General features: G+C 41.9%; 2 protein-coding genes and 1 long non-coding RNA gene across 3 annotated transcripts; 2 read left to right on the top strand and 1 right to left on the bottom strand.

Annotated features, from left to right (window-relative positions):
• Positions 1-4,631: 4,631 nt before the first annotated feature.
• On the top strand, positions 4,632-11,478 carry LOC142388715 (endonuclease domain-containing 1 protein). The gene is made up of 6 exons (XM_075474260.1): positions 4,632-4,812; positions 8,952-8,971; positions 9,080-9,180; positions 9,386-9,500; positions 9,690-9,846; positions 11,087-11,478. The coding sequence occupies exons 1-6, from the start codon at positions 4,632-4,634 to the stop codon at positions 11,476-11,478; spliced, it is 966 nt and encodes a 321-aa protein (XP_075330375.1).
• A 5,594-nt stretch (positions 11,479-17,072) lies between these two features.
• LOC142388916 (uncharacterized) lies at positions 17,073-18,451 on the bottom strand. The gene is made up of 7 exons (XR_012770340.1): positions 18,104-18,451; positions 17,955-18,017; positions 17,824-17,850; positions 17,608-17,712; positions 17,462-17,515; positions 17,330-17,371; positions 17,073-17,243 (listed from the first exon to the last, which is right to left on the bottom strand). It is a non-coding gene; the product is annotated as an uncharacterized LOC142388916 (long non-coding RNA).
• A 933-nt stretch (positions 18,452-19,384) lies between these two features.
• LOC142388714 (zinc finger BED domain-containing protein 5-like) lies at positions 19,385-20,707 on the top strand. Its single transcript, XM_075474259.1, has one exon. It carries the CDS (start codon positions 19,385-19,387, stop codon positions 20,705-20,707), a length of 1,323 nt encoding a protein of 440 aa, XP_075330374.1.
• Positions 20,708-20,826: the final 119 nt, after the last annotated feature.

Here is a 20,826-nt window from a genome sequence, read left to right as displayed (position 1 = left end):
CACTAGCTGGTTTTTAAGTAACTTTGTACAGCATAACTGATTAAAGTCTTGTGCAATACCTAAATGTCAATGTATTACAAGTTGCACCACTCCTTAATAAACTTCTTTTTTGTTAATCTTGATCTTTCATGCAAGGCTGAAAAAGAAAAAAATAAGTATCTAAATCTCAGTAACGTGACTTTAGATGTACTTAAGAGTTCTGTGTATAATATTAGACAGAATTTCACATTGGTAAAACTCTTTTCCCAGCAGTCAACACAATAATGTCGCCTTTTTTTGTTTGCAGATCTCCTGTTTAACAAAAAAACAATAACATGACTATTAGATGACACATTTTCAAATCATTTGACATTTAAGCGATGTTCACTCACTCATGTTGTATGCTGGAAATAACAAGAGGGAGTCAACATGGGTGTCACGCTAAGATGGTGGGAAAAACAACACATGAAGAGATATCTCAGTGTTACCTAACCAAGAACTGGTTCGAGTAGATAGTGAGAGAATCATACATGTCAAAATCACATGCTATAGATTTTCCAGGGATTGAACCTGACATCAAACAACCACAACTAACATTAAGATGCTTTTACCATATGAAAAGTAATTAATAGGACCAGTGCCTTTTGTACTCACTTTAGTTCACTGAAAGAGTCATCTGCCTCTCATTTCACCATCATACCAATACTGTAACACATACTATGTGTAAGGTCCGTAAAAGCACAATAAACGTCCGTTTTCAAAATAATCAACTCACCGGAGTGGTTACTGGTGTGCACTGGTAATCCATATCAAATTTCGTGGCGAAAAGTTGCTTCTGTCGTGTTTTATTTGACATTTTGTACTGGATGTTCGTTGATATTACTCCGCCACCGCTAAGAAAATAGTGCGAGCATGAACGAGCTGCCAAATAAAACACGACAGAAGCAACTTTTCGCCACAAAATTTGATATGGATTACCATAGTAAACATCAAAAAAGCGGTGAGGGGGGTTCTAAAACATTGCAGACGACTCAGAAAAGAGGCTTAATGTTGAAAATACCGCAGTTCCCCTTTAATAGGACCAGTGCCTTTTGTACTCACTTTAGTTCACTGAAAGAGTCATCAGCCTCTCATTTCACCATCATACCAATACTGTATGACATACTATGTGTAATAATCTTGTTCCCAAGAAATCATGCAGTAACAGTATTGGGAAACGAATGAATTACACAACAGCACTCAAAAGCAGGGGGAGAAAGAAAAGTAAGATTCTGTCGTTGAGTCCCACAGTGAAGTCACAAGCCAAAGTAGTGCAAACAACAATTCACCTCAGCAAAAACAGTCAAACTGGCAGAAGTGAAAGTACTGATATTTTAAATTACTTATCACTACAAACACATTCATGTGTTGCTAAAAGTAATTTTTATGGGTAATACTGATGGGTCCCATATAAACTTCCCCTTATTAAGAAATGTTAACTTGTATAAAAAGGAATCATCACAGTTATTGAATAAATGTAGAGATTTGTAAAGTGTATTATTTGCCTTGAAATTGTAGAGAACAAAAAGTAGCTGAAAATGGGAATAATGTTTACATGACTACAATCACAGTGATAACATATTAATAACCGCATAATATACAGGATGTTGCCACATATCTTTTATATGCTTTATTATTCACACATTTGTGGTGCTAATCTGAGCATTTTGGTAACAAATAGAACATTTACAATTTAGTGAACTTTGCCTCTCCTCCCTCACTTTCTTTATTCCTGTTATAACTTCCAATAGTCACAGCAGAAGATTTTCAGCTAAACAACTCCATTTATGCTATCATATCTCATCAGTGTAAATAAATCAAGTCATCATTTACAGCTTACACCAAAGTGTAAATGTGGACTTCTATATATAAAGTATCTTTCTTCTGAATTTTTAGCATTACTGTTGAAGCAAAAGATTATATGAGTCTAAATGAACACCCCTCCCATTCCCATATTTTCTCACAGTCCTGTCCTGTCTGATCATTTTATCATAACATTTGAAATTACAAAAAGGGACTATGCTTAAGTTAGCAAAAAAAAATAAATCCGTAGGTGTCTTCATGACAATCAGTGGGGCCACATTTCAGGAACTGCTATCAACTTCATATCCTATTTCCCCATTTGTGACTACTGTACTGATTACTTCTGCAATCCCTACTCCTTCCTATATTTTACTCTTGACTCTGCTGCTCCATTAATAAAGAAACCACTGGGATCAGATATCCTCCTTGGTTTAATACACAATTGTGTACTCTAAAACAAGTATCAAGAAGACAGGAAAAGAAAAAGCATTCTACTAATTTGGAAAAATGCTACCAAGCTTGGGAATCTTGCTTCATAACATGGTTAGGTTACCAAAGAGCCTTCGCTCGGTTGAACAAGGCCTTCCTGCGGCACAGTAATGACTTCATGGATTCTTTTTTTACTGAAAAAAATTTTGTTAATCAGAGAAAAGATTGATCACTGCCATTCCACAGCTGGTGATGTCTAATACTGCGACATTACACATTGGTGAAAGACTTGAGTTTGACTGTTACTTTAACTGCTTCTCTCCCATTGATCTTACTGAGCCAATGACAACAGTTTGGACCTTTTTAAAGATGTTTTACCCTTAATCTGTCCTCGAACAGATTAGTCTGTCTCTTTAAACTGGCTATGTACCACAGGCTTTTGAAAATGATCCCTCTTGATCCTGATGTCTAAGCCAATTATAGACCTATATCTAACCTTTTTTTTATGTCTAAACTCCTTGAAAAGGTTTCATTGCCTCAGACAATGGTTTTGTCTCCGTGCTTGTCTTGTTAGAGAGATTCGACGCTATTGACCATAACATCTTATTACAAAGACTTATTACACTTATAACTATAAACCTCTTATTAAGAAGCCTTAAAACAAAACATTTCATCGGGATCAAGGGTACTGCTTTAGACTGGACAAATGTAGAATTGAGTTCTTATCACTTACAAAACCCTTAATAGCCAAGCACCAACCTATTTCAAAGATCTTATCATTCTCTATCACCTGACAAGAGTTCTTTGCTCTCAAAATGCCGGCCTGCCTACTGGTTACAGAAGTCCAGAGCAGGATGCAGAGCCTTTGACTTGCTGGCCCTTCTACTGTGGAATCAACTGCCAGTGTCTGTCAAGGATGGTGAGGATGGAGGACACGGATGCAGACTTAAAAAGCAAAACTGGGTTCATTTACAAAAAAATAACAAAGTACAAACAAAAAGCGCGGCAAAGCCGGATTCAAAAAAACAAACTGTGACGAAATAAACAAAGGACTTGGTATGGCATAGATAAATAAATACTTAACTTGGGTACAGGTAGGTAAGGTAAGGAAACATGAATGGCAGGGTAAGCAAACAAAGATCCGACACACTGAGAGGGGACACTGGAAACTAAATAGGGCGTGAGAGTGATTGGAGACAAGGTGCAGCTGGTGGGGAATAAACAGACAGGTGAGGGGAATGAACTAATTAACAGAGGGAGGGGAAAACCAATGGCAGAACTAAAACTCAAAATCAAGACATGAACTGAACACAAAAACGTAATTTAAAACAGACAGAGCCCCCCCCTCAAGGAGTGGATCCCAGACGACCCTAAAAAGTCTGAGGGTGGGAGGGAGGGGCTCGAAGCCGGTCAGACGGGGGACCAGAACTCCGGTGGCGTGGCTGCAGTGGCCGATCAGGCATGCGGTAAGAGTACTGGCTTCGGGCGGCAGGAGACGGTGGTCTGGCGGGCGCCCAGACTTCCGTCGGCGTGGCGGCAGGAGACAGTGGTCTGGAGGACGCCCAGACCTCTGACGGCGTGGCAGGAAGAGGTGGTGGTCTGGCGGACGCCCAGACCTCTGACGGCGTGGCAGGAAGAGGAGCCGGAGACTGTCCAGCAGGCGGCCGGACATCCGACGACGTGGCAGGAGGCGGTGGTCTGGTTGGCACCCAGACCTCCGACGACGTGGCAGCAGGAGGAGCCGGGTACCGTCCAGCAGGCGGCCGGACATCCGGCGGGGGTGGGGGGGGGGGGGGGGGGGCTTTAAGGGATGGATCCCAGACATCCCCAATGTCTGGGGGTGGGAGGGAGGGGCTCGAAAAAGCGAGTCCATGGGCCAGGGTCCCATGGGCTCTGAGGCTTTGTCAGGCCCTGTGGCCTCTTTTTCCGGCCCTGTGGCCTCATGGTCAGGCCCTGTGGCCTCTTGGTCAGGCTCGTGGTCAGGCCCTGTGGCCTCTTGGTCAGGCTCGTGGTCAGGTCCTGTGGCCTCTTGGACAGGCCCTGTGGCCTCTTGGACAGGCCCTGTGGCCTCTTGGACAGGCCCTGTGGCCTCTTGGACAGGCCCTGTGGCCTCTTGGACAGGCCCTGTGGCCTCTTGGACAGGCCCTGTGGCCTCTTAGACAGGCACTGTGGCCTCTTAGACAGGCACTGTGGCCTCTTGGACAGGCACTGTGGCCTCTTTGTCAGGGTCGCTGGACACTGTGGCTGGGTCGCTGGACACTGTGGCTGGGTCGCTGGACACTGTGGCTGCTGCTGGGTCGCTGGACTCTGTGGACTGAGATGTTGGAGAGGTGAGGGGGGATGAGTACAGTGCAGCTACCTGTTCCGGCTCCATGCCAAAAATGTCGAGCGTTGCAGCACGCTGCATAGTCCTCGCCTTCCCCCAGATGCGAGACAGGTCCACAGGCCAGGTCTGGAGAACTTGCTTTGCCAAGAAAAAGTCAATAATGTCATTGGCCACATCCAACCTTCTCCAGGAGGTGCTGTCCTGCTCCAAGCAGGAACAGAGATCTTCGGCCAGCCGTAATACGGTTTTAAAATCCGCCACGTCCATTTTTGGTCGGATCTTTCTGTCAGGGTTGGTGAGGATGGAGGCCACGGATGCGGACTTAAAAAGCAAAACTGGGTTTATTTACAAAAAAAATAACAAAGTACAAACAAAAAGCGCGGCTAAGCCGGATTAAAAAAAACAAACTGTGACGAAATAAACAAAGGACTTGGTATGGCATAGATAAATAAATACTTAACTTGGAACAACGGGAAGCAAGGCAGGCAGGTCAGGTAGGTATGGTAAGGTAAGGAAACATGAATGGTAAGGTAAGGAAACATGAACGGCAGGGTAAGCAAACAAAGATCTGACACACTGAGAGGGGAGACTGGAAACTAAATAGGGAGTGAGAGTGATTGGACACAAGGTGCAGCTGGTGCGGAATAAACAGACAAGTGAGGGGAATGAACTAATTAACAGGGGGAGGGGAAAACCAATGGCAGAACTAAAACTCAAAATCAAGACATGAACTGAACACAAAAACGTAACTTAAAACATGAAACTAAAAATATAAGTCCATGGGCGTGACAGTGTCAATTTGAAATGTAGACATATTCTCTGTTTTTAAAACTAAGCTTAAAACTTACATCCTTAACAGAGCCTTCTTTAGTTTTCTCCTGTGTATTGCTTGTATATTTTTTTTAGGGCTGTGACTCGATTAAAATTTTTAATTGCGTTAAAGGGGCACTAGGTAGCATTTTCACCTAAAATCATAGCCTTCAGGAGTTTAACAAAGGTTAAACAAGTCAATGGTAAGCGAATGAAGCCTGTCTCGCTCCCAACAGGGGTCTGTATGCTGAAAATCCCATATGTAACTTCGGCAGGAGCGACCCGCTTCTGAAGTGTCGTGATGCGTGAGAAGAGTCGTTTGTGTTTACGGCACTTAGCTAGGTACTGTATGCTAGCTGTAGTTGTAGGCTATGTGTTCGCTTGCGTTGAAGAGCCAACACCAAGCGTTTCATATTCTGCCTTTCACAGACTGAATATGAAACGTTCGATGTTGGCACTTCCCATCTTTGTGAAATTTCTCCAAGCGTGATCTTGTTCATCTACCATAGTGATCTGCGTTTTAGATCGCAAAGAGACAGGTGATGACGGTGCTCTAATTCCTCCTGAGTTCGAGACGTAGCCTAGCTTCAGAAATACACGGACTGACCTGATTATAATAAGAATAGCGTTTTGATCCGAACAAGAATTGTTATCTACAAATGAAAATTGATTAATTTGTGATTGTAATCGGAATAGTGTAGAGCTAGTCTGCGTTAATTGCGGCGTGTATGTTGGTAGTGCCTGCGCACATCTGTCTAAGATGTAACTTTTGTAAGTGTCTGCTAATACAAAGGAATCACTCCACGAATACACCATGATGAGGGAAGAATCCCATTCAAGATCAGCAACAGTCCATCCATACATCCATACATCCATCATCTTCCGCTTGTCCGGGGATCGGGTCGCGGGGACAGCAGCCTGAGCAGAGAAACCCAGACGAGCTGTCCCCAGCCACTTCCTCCAGCAACAGGATTATAGCATATTATCTTGAGTTCTCTCTATAGAAAATCTCTGATTATAGTATCTTACGTGGGCAGTCTACACTTGTAAATCAGATGACCTAACTGCACTGACTAAATAACACAACGGCAGCATTCGCCACGATGTTTAGTTAGTGGGTGTGTACAGGTGGGCATTTTTACGACAGTGTAGAATTTCAGTTTGACCAATAGAGATCGCTATACTGCCGCTAAACTACCTTGTATCCCTTTAACTACAGGCTTTGAAATTAATTAATCGAAATTAATCGCATTTTAATCGCATATACTTTATCCTTTAGAAAATTAACATTTTCAACAATATTTCAACAAACACAGAACATATCCCTATTTGAAATCTGAATGTAGCATGCATGAAAACACAGTATATAGAATCTTGGATGTTAAGCTGCGTTGGGCCCCCGTTAGCTTCCACGCTAGCTGCTACATGTCCGAGACACATAATGGCTCGGCGGCCAGCAATCGGATGTATTGTAGTGAATGTAATGTAGTGAATCAATCCTGTGAACGAATGAAAACAAGTGAATGAAACCTGCACTCACCCATTATGAAGTTAACTCTGCCAGCCCTTCCATAACCTGCTCAGCCAACTCCTTGACGTCGGGTATGGTTGGTAACGTTACGGCGGCTAGCATTAGCAACGAGGCTGCTAGGCTTGCTAAATCGGTAAGCATTAGGCTACTGAAGAAAGCTAGTCTTTTTAGCTACGTTATATTATCATCTTTCTTCTCGGCTATAACCTTTGTTTACGGCCACTGGCCCTAACCTGACGAGCTAGCTGTCAAATCACCGGAAGTTTTCACCGGAAGTACTCGTGCACACGCAAAAGCTCTCTCCAGACATATCTTTCTTTCATTCCGCCCAGATGAAATTTAATGCCGCATGAAATATTGGCTACACAACGAGCCCCTCGTCAGCCCTCATCATCAGTAAATTTCTGAGTGGGTGCGATCAGTCTTGCGTCCATCCGTCTGTATTTAAAAAAAAAAAAAAAAAAAAAAAAAATTATAGTGTGCGATTAAAATGTGTTATTTTTTTAACGCGCTAATATGTGTATAGTTAATTAATCGAAATTAACGCGCTAAAGTCCCAGCCCTAATTTTTTTATATAGCTTTTATAAGATTTGGAAATTTTGAACATTGTTTTTTTTTGTGGGGTGTCTTGCCAACCACTCAAAGTGTTGCCTTTGTAAAGTAAAGCACTTTGAGTTACACTTTTGTTTTGAAAAAGTGCTATATAAGCAAAGTTGAGTTGAGCATTTGTCATTTCATTTTTTACACACCCAAAATGTGGTCAGTGTCATTCACACATCATGTGGTACCCAAATCATGGTTCATCCCATGCAGATGGGATAACTAACTAACAGGAGTCAGGTAAGAACAGTGCAATCAGGATGAAAGGAGGTGAAGAAAGGGCACATTTAGAGGTTGAAGTGTGGCAGCAGACAGGTGCAGCAGCAAGCATGTGAGTGGAAATACACACAAGCAAACACAGATGGTACAAACAAACTGACCCTCTGCCAGCGTGAAGGTCTGAACTGTGAAGCAAAGCAAATGCTTTATACCCCATACAGTGCCTAGTTCAATAAAACTCGCTGTTATCCAGGTCATGGTTATTCTAAGTGCTTAAACTGATGGCACCTTGACTTCTTTTCTTGGTTCTTAAAGACATTAAAAAAAATGATCTTAAAGGCATCCGTAGTTCTCACTGACTGCTGGAGAGTTTCTGGCTTATAAGCTATTGTTGCAACAAACAATTACGTAAACTGCAACTTTGTCAAGTCAGCAAAGAAATCTAAAGAGAAAAACACAGTTTTAGACTGAGAGAGGAAGAATGACAAGTGTTATTCTAGAAGGATCTTCTTCGAACCCAACTACATCTTCAGACAAAACTGGATAAAACACCCAAACACAAACTGGGTAATGTTCTATACAGTGTGCAGTTCAGTGCAAAGAGAAGTGCACAAACCTTTATAGAGGGGACACTAAATTCAAAAGCATACGACCCGACTCAGGACAGTCTGTTCCTCAGGTCACTCAAGAGACACTCTTAAGGAACGCAAAATTCATATTCTGGACAGGAGAGGAAGACAATTTAGACCGGAAAAAATGTCACCAAACAGAGGAAGTGGCTTCACCTATTGGAAAACTTATAATACAGCCTCAACTCTCCTCAGCTGGTTTCACAATCATTTGCACAGTGAATCACATGACCGAACATCTGACATTTTGCTCCAGTAGGTAAATAACTCACAGGTGACAACAAATCGGATGGCCCACAGGATGGGTGGGTTAGTCTGTGACACACGTGTGACCTGTGACGCGTGTGAATTTCCCAGCTGCACTTTTTAAGCCTGGAACTCCGCACAAGTCATTTGGAACTGAGGCTTAAGTAAGTGGTGAAAAATCTTTAGGTTCCAAGAAAAGAAGTCCTATTGCTGTGTATTTCAGCACTTTGGGTTTGCATTTTATTCCGACTCGAGAGGGCAGTTGAGAATCCCAGATGATCATGCAAAATTTGATAGCTTTGAGCACTCTTCTGCCACTCCTCTTTTCTGTCCATGCAGATGTTGTGGGGCGTTTTGAGGTTTGTGATCTTTTTGCAGCTTTTTCAAAAACTTCAAAACATTACATTCAAGTGTTATGTCAGACATTAAATTATCGAGGATTCTGTTTTGTTGTTTTTCCCCACTAGGATGTGCCAGAATGCATGAGGTACTTCTATAAAGAGAAGGTTCCAGCATGGGGGGCTTCTACACCTGGTGCTGCTCGTCTCTGTCAGCGCTTTGCCAACAGGTACCTAATCGGCAGAGGGAATACCAAACAATCAACAGTATTTTCAGTATTATCATCTGAACCTCTAAATATTCTCTTCATTTCAGTTGATTTAATTCTCGGAAAAAAATCTTCCGACCATTGCGCTAATATCTCCTGGCCTTTGATATTACCACAGCAACCCTTCTGATCCTCTAATAACGGGTGATAATCTTTCCACCATAAGGTACCACTTTGCCACGCTGTATGACACCAACCATCGCATCGCTGTCTACTCTGCTTATCAATTTGAGCCCAGCAATGGGGGTGGCAGGGAGAAAAGGTGGTTTGTAGAGCCTCAGGTTGGTATCATTCAAGATCATACTGTCTCAGCACACTGCTTGATGTTATTAAAACTGTTGATCTGAGTCTCATACAGATTATGTATCAAGAGCACAAAGACGTGTTGTGCTGTTTTTTGCATGATGGGCATCTTTATATATCTTGCACCCTTTGTATGTCAGAATATCTGTGTTTTTCGTGTGGTTTAGCTGGTGAATATGTCCTGGCAAGCAGAGATGAAGGATGGCTACTGGCTGGGGAAGGACTACCCTGGGATTTACCTGGGAGAGAGACAAGCTCTAAATGAGGACTACACACACTCTGGCTTTGACCGTGGTCACCTCAACCCCAACGGACACCATTCAGGTAGTGGAGGTTGAATGCTGGTGTTCTGTGGGTGGACAACATTACATGGGACTGCACTTCCAGAGATCCCCGACACATTACTGCTTGTGCTCACTTTCCACATATGTATTCTACTACTTTGCCACATACATGTCTTTTCATTCTGAGGTACATTGAGTTTTGTCATGCACATTCCTGGGTCTTAAACTGACCTTGTGCCTGTGGGCTGAGATACCACAGTTTACATCTTTGGTTTCTAGATGATAGTGGTGTTACTTCTTATAACTGTAGGGGAACCAAAGGAATTTAAATCTAAATTCTCTAGTTTATTTGAGAAATGGTAGAGACCAGATTTATTTTTTGTTTTGTTATTATGACCTGATACAAAAAAAAAAAAAAAAAAACAACCTTTGAATTATAAGTGGGTGCTTCTCTTCTTTACATGTTATTAAGCGCACCGGCACTTTATCCCTGAATGTCGTTCCTCTCTTCTAGCTGCGACTCAAATGGCTAACTCAGCATTTTTAAAGGATCATTGTGGTAACAGGTCTAATTGCAGATGTGAAAGCCTTATAAAATGCAAGCCCAGCAAAATATTCGTATGTGATACGTCACAACGCCAGAGGAAGTGTCGTGAAGGGGTGGGTTGGTAGGACACGGATGCGGACTCCAGAAGTGAGAAAAGCAAGCTTGGTTTATTTTACAAACAAAAGTTAAACAAAAGGTGCGGCTGAGCCGGATAACAAGACTTAAACTGTGAAATCAAAACATGAACAGGACTATGACAAAAACAAAACAAACGACAAAGCATGGCATGGAAAAACACTTAACTTTACGTGGTAAGGGAGAGGTGATATCGGGGAAAGGATTTCACAAAAAGACAGGGGAGCCTGGAAACTAAATAGGGAACTGGGAGTGATTGGTGACTGAGTGCAGCTGGGGACAATGACAAACAGGTGACGTGAGTGAAAATGAGCAAACAGAAACTGTGGGGAAGACAATGGTAAACTAAATATAAGACATGAACTCAAAAACCAAGACATAAAACCACCTAAAACATAAAACTAAAAACATGGGGAAAATGCCATGGGCGTGACAGGAAGAATGCATTGAACAGACTTATCGTCTGCTCTCTGACACCCTGTTTGACCTTAACACTTAAAAATGTTTCTCTGTGTCCACAATTGTTGAATTGTTTCTATCTTATTCTATTTTTTTCCCGTTAATTTATACAGCAATTCCCTCTTCATTTCTCTTGCAGTCCCCAGCCGCAACGCCACTTTCACCTTAACCAATGTGATTCCTCAGAATCCCAAAATGAATCAAAACGCCTGGAGGATTTATGAGAGTGAACTTACAGATCTTTTCCTAGCCAAATGTTCAAAGGCCTATGTGCTGGTTGGAGCCATTCCTTCTGCGGACAACTGGATTGTCAAAAACAATGTGAAGCGGGTCAACATCCCAGACTACATGTGGAATGCCTTCTGCTGCGTGGACAACAATGACCAGCCCATTCAGAGCGGCGCTGGCACAGCAAGAAACACAGAAGAAAACTGGGTGGAGAAGCTCTCTTTGGATGAACTGGGAGAATTCCTGCAGCAGTTCTCAAACGAACCAGTAGGGAAGCTGTTTTACAACAACTGCAGGGCATAAAAGATTTGCAAAGGAACGGAGAGAAAATGAATAAATAAAATCAATTTTGATCTTCACCTGTTTTTAAATCTATAATACATTTGAACAACTACCAAAAATTAGATTTCTTATTGACTAAGTAGTGGTAATACAGTAAAACACGTTTGAGGGCATGGTGAATGTTACCTTTTAACACCTTTAAAATGAATGAATGCTTGATCAGTCCTCCCATGTTTTTGTCAATTAAATTGACCATCTTTGTTTCAGTAGAAAAAAAAAACTGGCAAAAATCTATAAAAAATAGTGTCAAATAAATTGACAAAAATATTATGCAGAGGGTCTCGCCAGATGACTGCTGGGATAGGCTCCAGCCCCCCCACGACCAGACCGACGGATTAAGCGGGTATAGAAAATAGATGGATGGATGAATGCTGCAGAGGAAGAACGCGACTGTTTCTTCACTCGGTTCCCTATGATATAGAACAGGAATTTATGAAATTGCATAATGGTGCAAATGTTTATCCAGGAAAAATGATGAACCACATGTTTGGGTTTGTAGCATAACATACCATCAATTTAGAATAGACATAAAAGTCAACTACGTAATGAGTATTTACAGTAACTGTAACAAAGATGCAATAATTTCTTGTGGACATGAATATACTTTTATCTTTAGAGGGGCTCCAGTTAGAGCTCTTGCCTGAATTAAAGACTCCTGATATGTAGCAAAGCTGCAGCGTCACAGGATGCTGGAGCCTATCCAAGCAACCACTGGGCAAGAGACAGATAATAACCCTGGACAGATTGCCAGTTACAGATACAAATGAGACAAATAATCATGCACACTCACTTCTAGTCAGTTTTAGAATCACAATTAACTTGACATGCATGTTCTGAAGGTCTGTCTGCATTGTTGTCTGATTCGCTTTTATCTAAGTCATAGGTTACCAGCTTTTCCTAACAGTGACACTACACAGAAGCCTCCCTCTCATCTGTTTAGTTGTGTTACTGTACATCTTTGTTATGTAATCCGTGAGCCACTGGATACATAAAAGGAAAATTATTTCTCAAAGTTCCATCCATGTTCTGTAGGCTGAAATCAGTTTTGATGCTGGGAGTATAACTGTTGAGTGTTACTTCTTTTAACTGTAGACTCAAATGGCTCACTCAGCATTTTTAAAGGATCATTGTGGTAACAGGTCTAATTGCAGTTGTGAAAGCCTCAAAATGCAAGCACAGTAAAATATCAGTATGTGATACATCACAATGCAAGAGGAAGAATGCATTGAACAGACTTATGTCTGCTTAGTCAATCTATCATGGAGCTACGTGAAAGGACTTGTTGCAACACATGAGGACAGACATTGTATTCAGGATGGTGGAAGAACAAAACCTTAAACTTAAAGAAATCCTCTGCAATAAACTAGAAAAGTGATAAGATGGTATACTAACCGCACGCAAAAAAAACTGTTAAAACTAGACGTTAAAATGTTATAATAATCTAACTTTCACCTTTGTCCCTCATAAAATATCTCAGCAATAGTGCTTTCCACAAATATTTTCTGAGTTTTGTTAAAAATGGATTAAGGCATCAATTCAAAACATGTTTTCCAGGGTGCCCAAAAGACAGTGAGGTGAAATCCTCTCAGTAACACAGAAATGAAAAATAAATGAAAAAAATACGCCATTTGTCCAAAAGAGAAATTAAAGTGTTGCTGTAATTTTTGTCTTCTTTTTCTGATCACACTCAGTTATGTATATAAAGTCATGTCGAGGATATATAGTGTTGTGCTATGTTATGTTTATTAGCTTGTGGAGCATTCTTCTTTTTACGAGTTTCAGAGCAGTCCTCAACGCAGAGTCAGCCTTCTTTATCGGTTTGTTCAGTTTCTGTGAGTCTCTGGCTTTGATGCTGCCGTCCCAATTGATTGCTGCTAAGCAGATTCCACTCTCCACCAAAGACTTGTAGAAAATATGCAGCATGTCTATGTGGACAGTAAAGGGGGCTTAATTTCCTCAAGTAGTTCAGTCTGTTATGTCCTTTCTTGAAGACAGCCTCGGTGCTGTGCTGCATTTGGCATCGCTGTCCAAATAGACTCCCCAGAGATCTGTTTTCCTTATCCACTTCCACCTCTTCACCTAGGATGGAGACAGTGCTTAGCTTGTGGAGGCGGGGCGAGCGGTTGATCAGGATGGCGGCCCTGCCCGGCTTGAGGGCGGATCCGCCCCGGAGTCCACTGCTATCTGGGTAGCTTACCTCTGGTTCTCCAAAAATCCATAATCATCTTTTCTATTTTGTTTGAGTTCAAGATGAGGTGACTGATCCCACAATATGCCAGAAAGTGATTGACCAGTTCCTTGCACTCGGCCTCTTTTCCATCACTGATACACTCAACAACTGCAGAGTCATCTGAGTATTTCTGAAGAGGACAGGTGAATTGCACTTGAAGTCTGATGTGTACAGAGTGAAGAGACACAGAGTACAGTCCCTTGTGGTGCACTTGTGCTGCTGACACACACAACCCTTCAGTCTCACAAACTGTGGTCTGTTTGTCAGATAGTCAATAATCCAGGTGGCTGCGCAGGCATCAAGCTGTATTTTCTGCAGTTTCTTACATGATAGGACAGGCTGTGTTGTATTGAAAGCACAAGAGAAATAAAAAAAACATGATCTGCATCGTGCTACGTGCTTTGTCCAGATGAGAGTGGGCTCACTGACCTACAACACCAACTCCAGGATAATAACCAAACTGTAGTGCATCCTAAAATAAGCTCACTTGCTTACTTACTTATTTATAAGTTATTACTCATTTCTTCGAGAGAAACCAAAAGAAAGACAGATCCTCAAGACAAAGATTTGCTGGATTCTTCATATCACAGACAACTGCAAACCTCAATAGGGAACCTTGCTCTGCTAATTTAGAAACATAATAATTTCCAATGAAAAGAGCACTTTAAAACCTCTGCAGTGGCACTGTGAGCCAAGCAGGAACACAACACTATGACACATATATCTTTCAGCAGGGCCCAAAGAAAAAGTGCATCAATCAATGCATACAATATGTAATATGAAAACAAAGCAAATGACAGAGAGCTGAGGCAGCTCACAGGGCAACTCAAAGAGACGTAGAGACTGCGGTACCAAAAAGAGATCATTCTCACAAAAACCCATGGGTCATTTGCCCTTGCAGGCAATAATGGGCTATGAAACTATGTCCAAAAAGAATATGCTAAATCTAGTGGTCATAAAAGCAACTTTACTTTAATTGCTATAAAAGCGTCTGATAACATCACAGCGGAATGGTAGAAAGAATGTATCTTAGTCCAAAACAATGACACTTCCTTGCATTTAGAAAATAGTTTGAACCCTAAGCAAGTGATGTCATGGCCTAAATACATCTAGGGTGACAAAGTGCTGTTGTAATGTATTGCTGTGTTGATGTGTCATCATAGGGACCCGGCACAATCAGTTTCTATATATTTCTATATGGATTTCCATATTTTTTTTGCCAGTAGCATCCAACAACATTACATATGTGAGTAAATTCACTGCTGTTACATTGTAAGATTGATCTCAAAATATAATTTCTTCACTATGTCACACGGTGGAGGATCTGGACCCAAAAAGCAGACCAGAGCCAAGAATGAGCAAAGTTCTGAATGGTATAGCTTGTAGATATTTTTTGGACCTGCTCAGGAGCCCTATTCTTGTCAGACCTCTCAGATCATGAAGCATGTCGCTCTTAAGAGTACATAGTGTCAGGATCTGGGTTTTTGGTTATGTTTTTGGACTTGGTTGTTGGTGTTATTTATATTCGTTACTCTTAGTGTTTTCTGTATTTAGATTCAGTCTTTGTTTCCCCTTAGTTCTGTTTATCAGTATTCAGTTCTGTTTTATTAGTGGAAATGGAGGATAGGAGTCAATGATGAGGTTTCACAGGGCATAAATGTAACATTGCTCAGCATTACTCAAAGGGGTTGATGTGGTATTTTTCAAAATGAGAAATCCAGTTCAGAGTCTATGGACAATTATCCCCAAGTGTACCTGTACATTTAGGATATGGAAAAATTTTCGGTTTACATAGTCAGCCTCCACGGGTCCAGCAGGGGCCTGGATGCGTACATGGGTACAGTGTAGTGCACCAATAACATTGGAGAAGCCTGAGGGAGATGATGAACTTAATGCAAATACTTCAGCCAGTAGGTTGTTTTACATTATCAGCTACTGTAAATGTGGAGCAGCAGCCTGAAAGGACAGAGGGGTCATGATGACGTTCCGAGAATGTTCCTGGAACGTTAGCCCTTGGTTGTTTTTTAGGTTCTGAGTACGTTGATTTTTTTTTTTTTTTTCCGGTTCTAATTTGGTTAGCAGGTAACATTTATTTAGGTTCCCAGAACGTTATGTGTGTGGTTCCCATTACGTTCCCTTGCCGTTCCCATATGGTTCCCACAACGTTGTTGGTTAGATATTTGGTTCCCTAGACGTTCTCATGAGGTTCCCCCAACCTTGTTTATTATGTGTTGGTTCCCCTATACAACCAAAGGGAACGTTTTTAAGTGGTAGATTTTGGTTTGGTTATAACCAAACCTTTAGAGAACCAAAGTCAAACGTTTTATTTCAGTTCTCTGTAACAAGGTTACTATGCATTCTAGTAACATGGTTGATTACATATTTGGGTTCTTTCCCACAATGTTATCATATTTCTAGTTTGTAAAAATGCACGACAACTATTTACTTCAGAGCTAAGCAGTGATGGCAAATGTTGCAGGACGAGAATGTTTAATACCAAATCAATACTGTTAAATACAAGAATAAACATCAAAAATGGTTGTATTTGCATGGTTTTATTTCAATAAAACAATAATAATAAAATATAAACAAAAAAACAGTATGAATAAAATACAATTAACTACAATAATAAAAAAATGGGTGTGGGTGCTGGTGCTGATGATGGTATTTGGTTCAGTCTGTTCCGTCTTGAGGAGCTGGCCTAAAAAGAATACGAAACGGTTTAATCCAACTTAGTACCAATATTTAATTTCATTAATGTGACTATTCAGAGATTGATATGACAGACTAAAGTTTACATTTACCTTCTGTGCGGTGCAAATTTCAGTGCATGGCTAATGCACTCTTCTGTGTCAGCAACCTTTGTTAGCGGGTAGTTCTGCATGCAGGCCTCTACAAATGAAAGTTAAATGAAAGTTTAAAAAAAGTTACACATTTAAACCTCAATCAAACTTGGCATAACACTGAATTGTAAAAAATACCTGTTAAACTTACCGGTAATAACTTTGTACAGGGCCAGGCCCTGGAAGGCCTTTTTTGCCCTCCTCCCCCTCAGGCTGTACTCCCCCAGGACCTGATTTGTAGCCACCTGGCGTAACATGCACGGAACGGCGGCCCCCGGATTCGCCCCACCCAGGCTTCCCAGGAAACGTTTCTAGAAAAAGACTAAACAAATTAAATGAAGTGAAAACAAATGAAAAGCTTATGTGGTCTACTTTCATTATTCAAATTAAACACATTACATGCATACATCTTCATATATAATTATAACCAATTAATTACCATTTGGTTCTTTCTCTCTGGTTGGGCAAGACTCCTAGCTCCTCCACTGTTTGACATTGACTCAGCAGGACCTCTTCCTGCTGAGGAGGCTGATGCTGAGGCAGGTTGGAGAGAACAGCAGCCTCTAACGTGTCAGACTTCTTCTCCAAACCCTCAATCCTCCTCTCGATAGCCTCCATCCTTCTGGTCACACGCCCCATGTGCTCTTCCATTGCTAGGTGTATTTATTATAGAATTGATATTATTTTTTAAAAATTAATATACTTGTTATATGTGAAAATGTGTGCATGTAGTACTTACTTCTTCTTGTTTGCAACTGGATGGCCTTCTGTTCTTTCATAACTAAAAGGTAGAATTGAGATGAAATTCATTGTAGTTTTACACTCAAAACACTTTTGCTGTGTGAACATCAATTGTGTATCAAGTACTTACGCTTTATTAGGACAGCCATGCCTGATGCCCCCCGCTCTTCGCCATGGGTCATTCCTGAAGTTTTTGAAAAGAAAATTGTTGGCTTGCTTTCTTGGTTAGGAGCTTGTAATCAGATAGTATAAATATATAATTCAAAGCAAATATACCCTCGACTTCCGGGAATAGTGATTGTTCCTCAATATCCGAGTCTTCACCCGTCTGACAGCTGGGTGCATGGCTGGAGGGACTGGCGGCTACACGGCTCTGAGGCCCTGCATAGAAAGATGACACAGATGTCAATTATAATATGGCGAGATTCTTATGTATGTAATTTGAAAACAGTAGCCCATGCCAATGCATCACACAATTGGGAAAACGCTTACATGATGATGGTGAAGGAATGTGTTGTTCTGAAAAGAAAAAAAAAGAACCAATTAGATTAGTCACATAACATGTAATGGGTGATTTCTGTGATGTTGGCACCAAGATACGCAAAATTATTTGACAAACTTACCAACTGGGCTTTCACATCGACCCACATTCCTGGCCTGCTTCCTTGGCTGAAGAGCTGACTCATCTGCAACGAAAGACCATCATTTGTACTGACAGGGAAACATTTATTTAATTTTGTACATAATTCAGTCTGTACTGAAGAGGCCTTACCCTCACTGGAGGAATTTCCCCGGGGGGCCTGCGCACTCTTTTCTGGTTAATGGCTGTGCCATCATCTGTCTCTGTGCAGGAATTTACCATATATTGCTCATATTTCTTCTCTGCCAGCTTGTAGTTATCTGTGTGAGGAGATGATTTTTCAGCAAGTAGAACAAAACTGTATTTCCATGCATAGAAAAAATATTAACCTTTTCAATATAGTGCATAGCAAATAGTGTATAGCTCACCTAACAATGGAACTCATTATCAAGGAGTTAGGCCCTTGACTTACTTGAGTGTGTCTGCATTTAACTGAATTTAAAACAACTTATTTTATTGTAGCCTATTTTACTTATTCCATTTCATCTTTGGTTCAAATAATATGCTATAAACAATAAATGGAGAAACAATGAATGAAAGCTGCACTAATTAAGTGCAGTCCAAGAGATTAGGAGAACACATATTTCACTGATTTTGAAAAAAAAAAACGCCTTTACTGCCATCCTACATAGTGCAACTTTAACTAGTCAACAAAAATGAATGTTACCTTTTCAAGAGTGACTCGCGTCTTCTGCCAACATGGCCGACCGGAGTCACGTGACTCCTCATTCTCAATCCCTTATGTCAGTGGTTTTCAATAGGTGAGGCGCGCCTCCCCTGGGGGGCGCCAAAGAGTCGCAGGGGAGGCGCGCGAGCCCGCGAAACCCGCGAAAAAATATAACGGTTTCTGTCAACATCTCAGTAGACTGATTGTTCGTGCTTCCGTGTGTGAATAAGCAGGACTAGTGAAAAATGCGTCGTTTTCTGATACCACAACAGAAGTCAGCAGAAAGGGAGGAGCCCCCCAAAAAACGTAGGAAATACGATCCTGAATATTTAAAATTAGGGTTTACGTGGTCTGGTTCTGAGAGCGCACCTCTGCCGCAATGTGTTGTGTGTAAAGAGACATTGGCAAATGACAGTATGCGGCCATGTAAACTGCGCCGTCATGTAGAAACTAAACACACGACTTTAGTTGACAAGCCACTGGAGTTTTTTCAGAGGAAACTTGATGAATTTAGATCACAAAAAGCGGTAATGCTTTCGTTTGGCACCACTAACGCTAAGGCAACTGAGGCATCTTATCGAGCTGCTCTCCATATAGCGAAGGCAGGCAAGCCCCATACTGATGGAGAAACTTTTTTGCTCCCTGCAGCTAGAGATATGTGTTCAGTGATGCTGGGAGAAGCAGCTGCAGCTAAACTTGACACGATCCCAATGTCTGACAACACCATCCAGCGACGAATATCCGACATGGCTTACGATGTCAAAGAGCAGGTGGTGAACAGTGTTCGCAAAAGCCCCATCCACGCCATTCAACTGGATGAGTCCACTGACGTTGCACACTGCGCTCAATTGATGGTGTACGTCAGGTTTATTGAAGAGCAAAGTGTGCGCGAAGATTTTTTGTTTTGCGTTCCCCTCCCTGCCCGCACAACAGCAGATGAACTTTTCAAGGCGCTGAATGATTTTTACCAGGCCGAAGGCCTTGAGTGGAGTCGGTGTTGTGGCATATGCACGGATGGGGCAAGGGCCATGACCGGCCGTCACAGCGGTCTTGTGAAACAAGTGCAGACCGTTGCCCCTGCCGCTGTTTGGAAACACTGCATCATTCATCGCCAGGCTTTAGCAGCAAAAACGATGCCCAACGAATTGCGTGCGGTTCTGGATAATGCAGTGAAAATTGTGAACACAATTAAATCACGAGCCTTAAACGCACGCCTGTTTAAAATCCTGTGCGATGAAATGGGCGCTCAATTCAAGCAACTGCTCCTGCATTCCGAGGTGAGGTGGCTCTCTCGGGGAAAAGTCCTCACCAGGCTCTGCGAGTTGCGAGAAGAAGTCTACCTCTTCCTCACCGAGATTAACTCCCCTCTCGCAAAACATCTGGAAGACATGAACTGGCTCGCGCTGTTGGCATATCTGTCTGACATTTTCGAGCGGATCAACACCCTGAATACTTCTCTCCAGGGCAAAGAGTGCAATGTTTATACGGCACACGACCAAGTGTCCAGCTTCAGGAAGAAGCTGGATGTGTGGCGTGCCCGTATTGGAAGGGGCTCTGTTGAAATGTTCCCAACATTGGAGGATGCGCTGGAGAAGACAGCGCTGCCGCTCAGCTCTGTGAAACAGGTCATCAGCGCGCATCTGAGCGGGCTGCGCGACCAGTTCGGACAGTATTTCGGAGAGGAGCCACTGGGAAACCAGTGGGTCAGAAACCCCTTCTCATTCCCACCTACAGTCCGAGATGATCTGAGCATACAAGAGGAGGAGGCTCTTGTTGAGCTCAGCTCAAATGTGGACTTGAAACAGAGACTGGTGGAAATGCCGATTACGCGATTCTGGTTGAGTGTCGAGAGCGAGTTTCCCCATGTGTCCGCCAAAGCCATGAGAGTCCTGATCCCCTTCACCTCCACTTACCTGTGTGAATGTGGGTTTTCTGCTCTCACCCTGATCAAAAACAAATACCGGTCAAGGCTACAAGTACAAGATGACTTGCGGCTGTTTCTGTCTTCTGTACAACCCCGCATTGAACAGCTGTGCGCATCAAAGGCGCGTCCGCATTGTTCGCATTGAGTTGTTAAAATAGCAACAGGTTTAAATTGTGTATAATTAGCCTAAAAAGTAAATCAGAATATGGAATATGTTGACGTCTATCTTTATTATTATTAGGCCTATTATTATTATCATTATTT

This window comes from Odontesthes bonariensis, chromosome 9 (genome assembly GCF_027942865.1).
Source record: "Odontesthes bonariensis isolate fOdoBon6 chromosome 9, fOdoBon6.hap1, whole genome shotgun sequence".
Taxonomy (NCBI): Eukaryota; Metazoa; Chordata; class Actinopteri; order Atheriniformes; family Atherinopsidae; genus Odontesthes; species Odontesthes bonariensis.
This window is presented reverse-complemented; position numbering and strand designations above follow the sequence as displayed.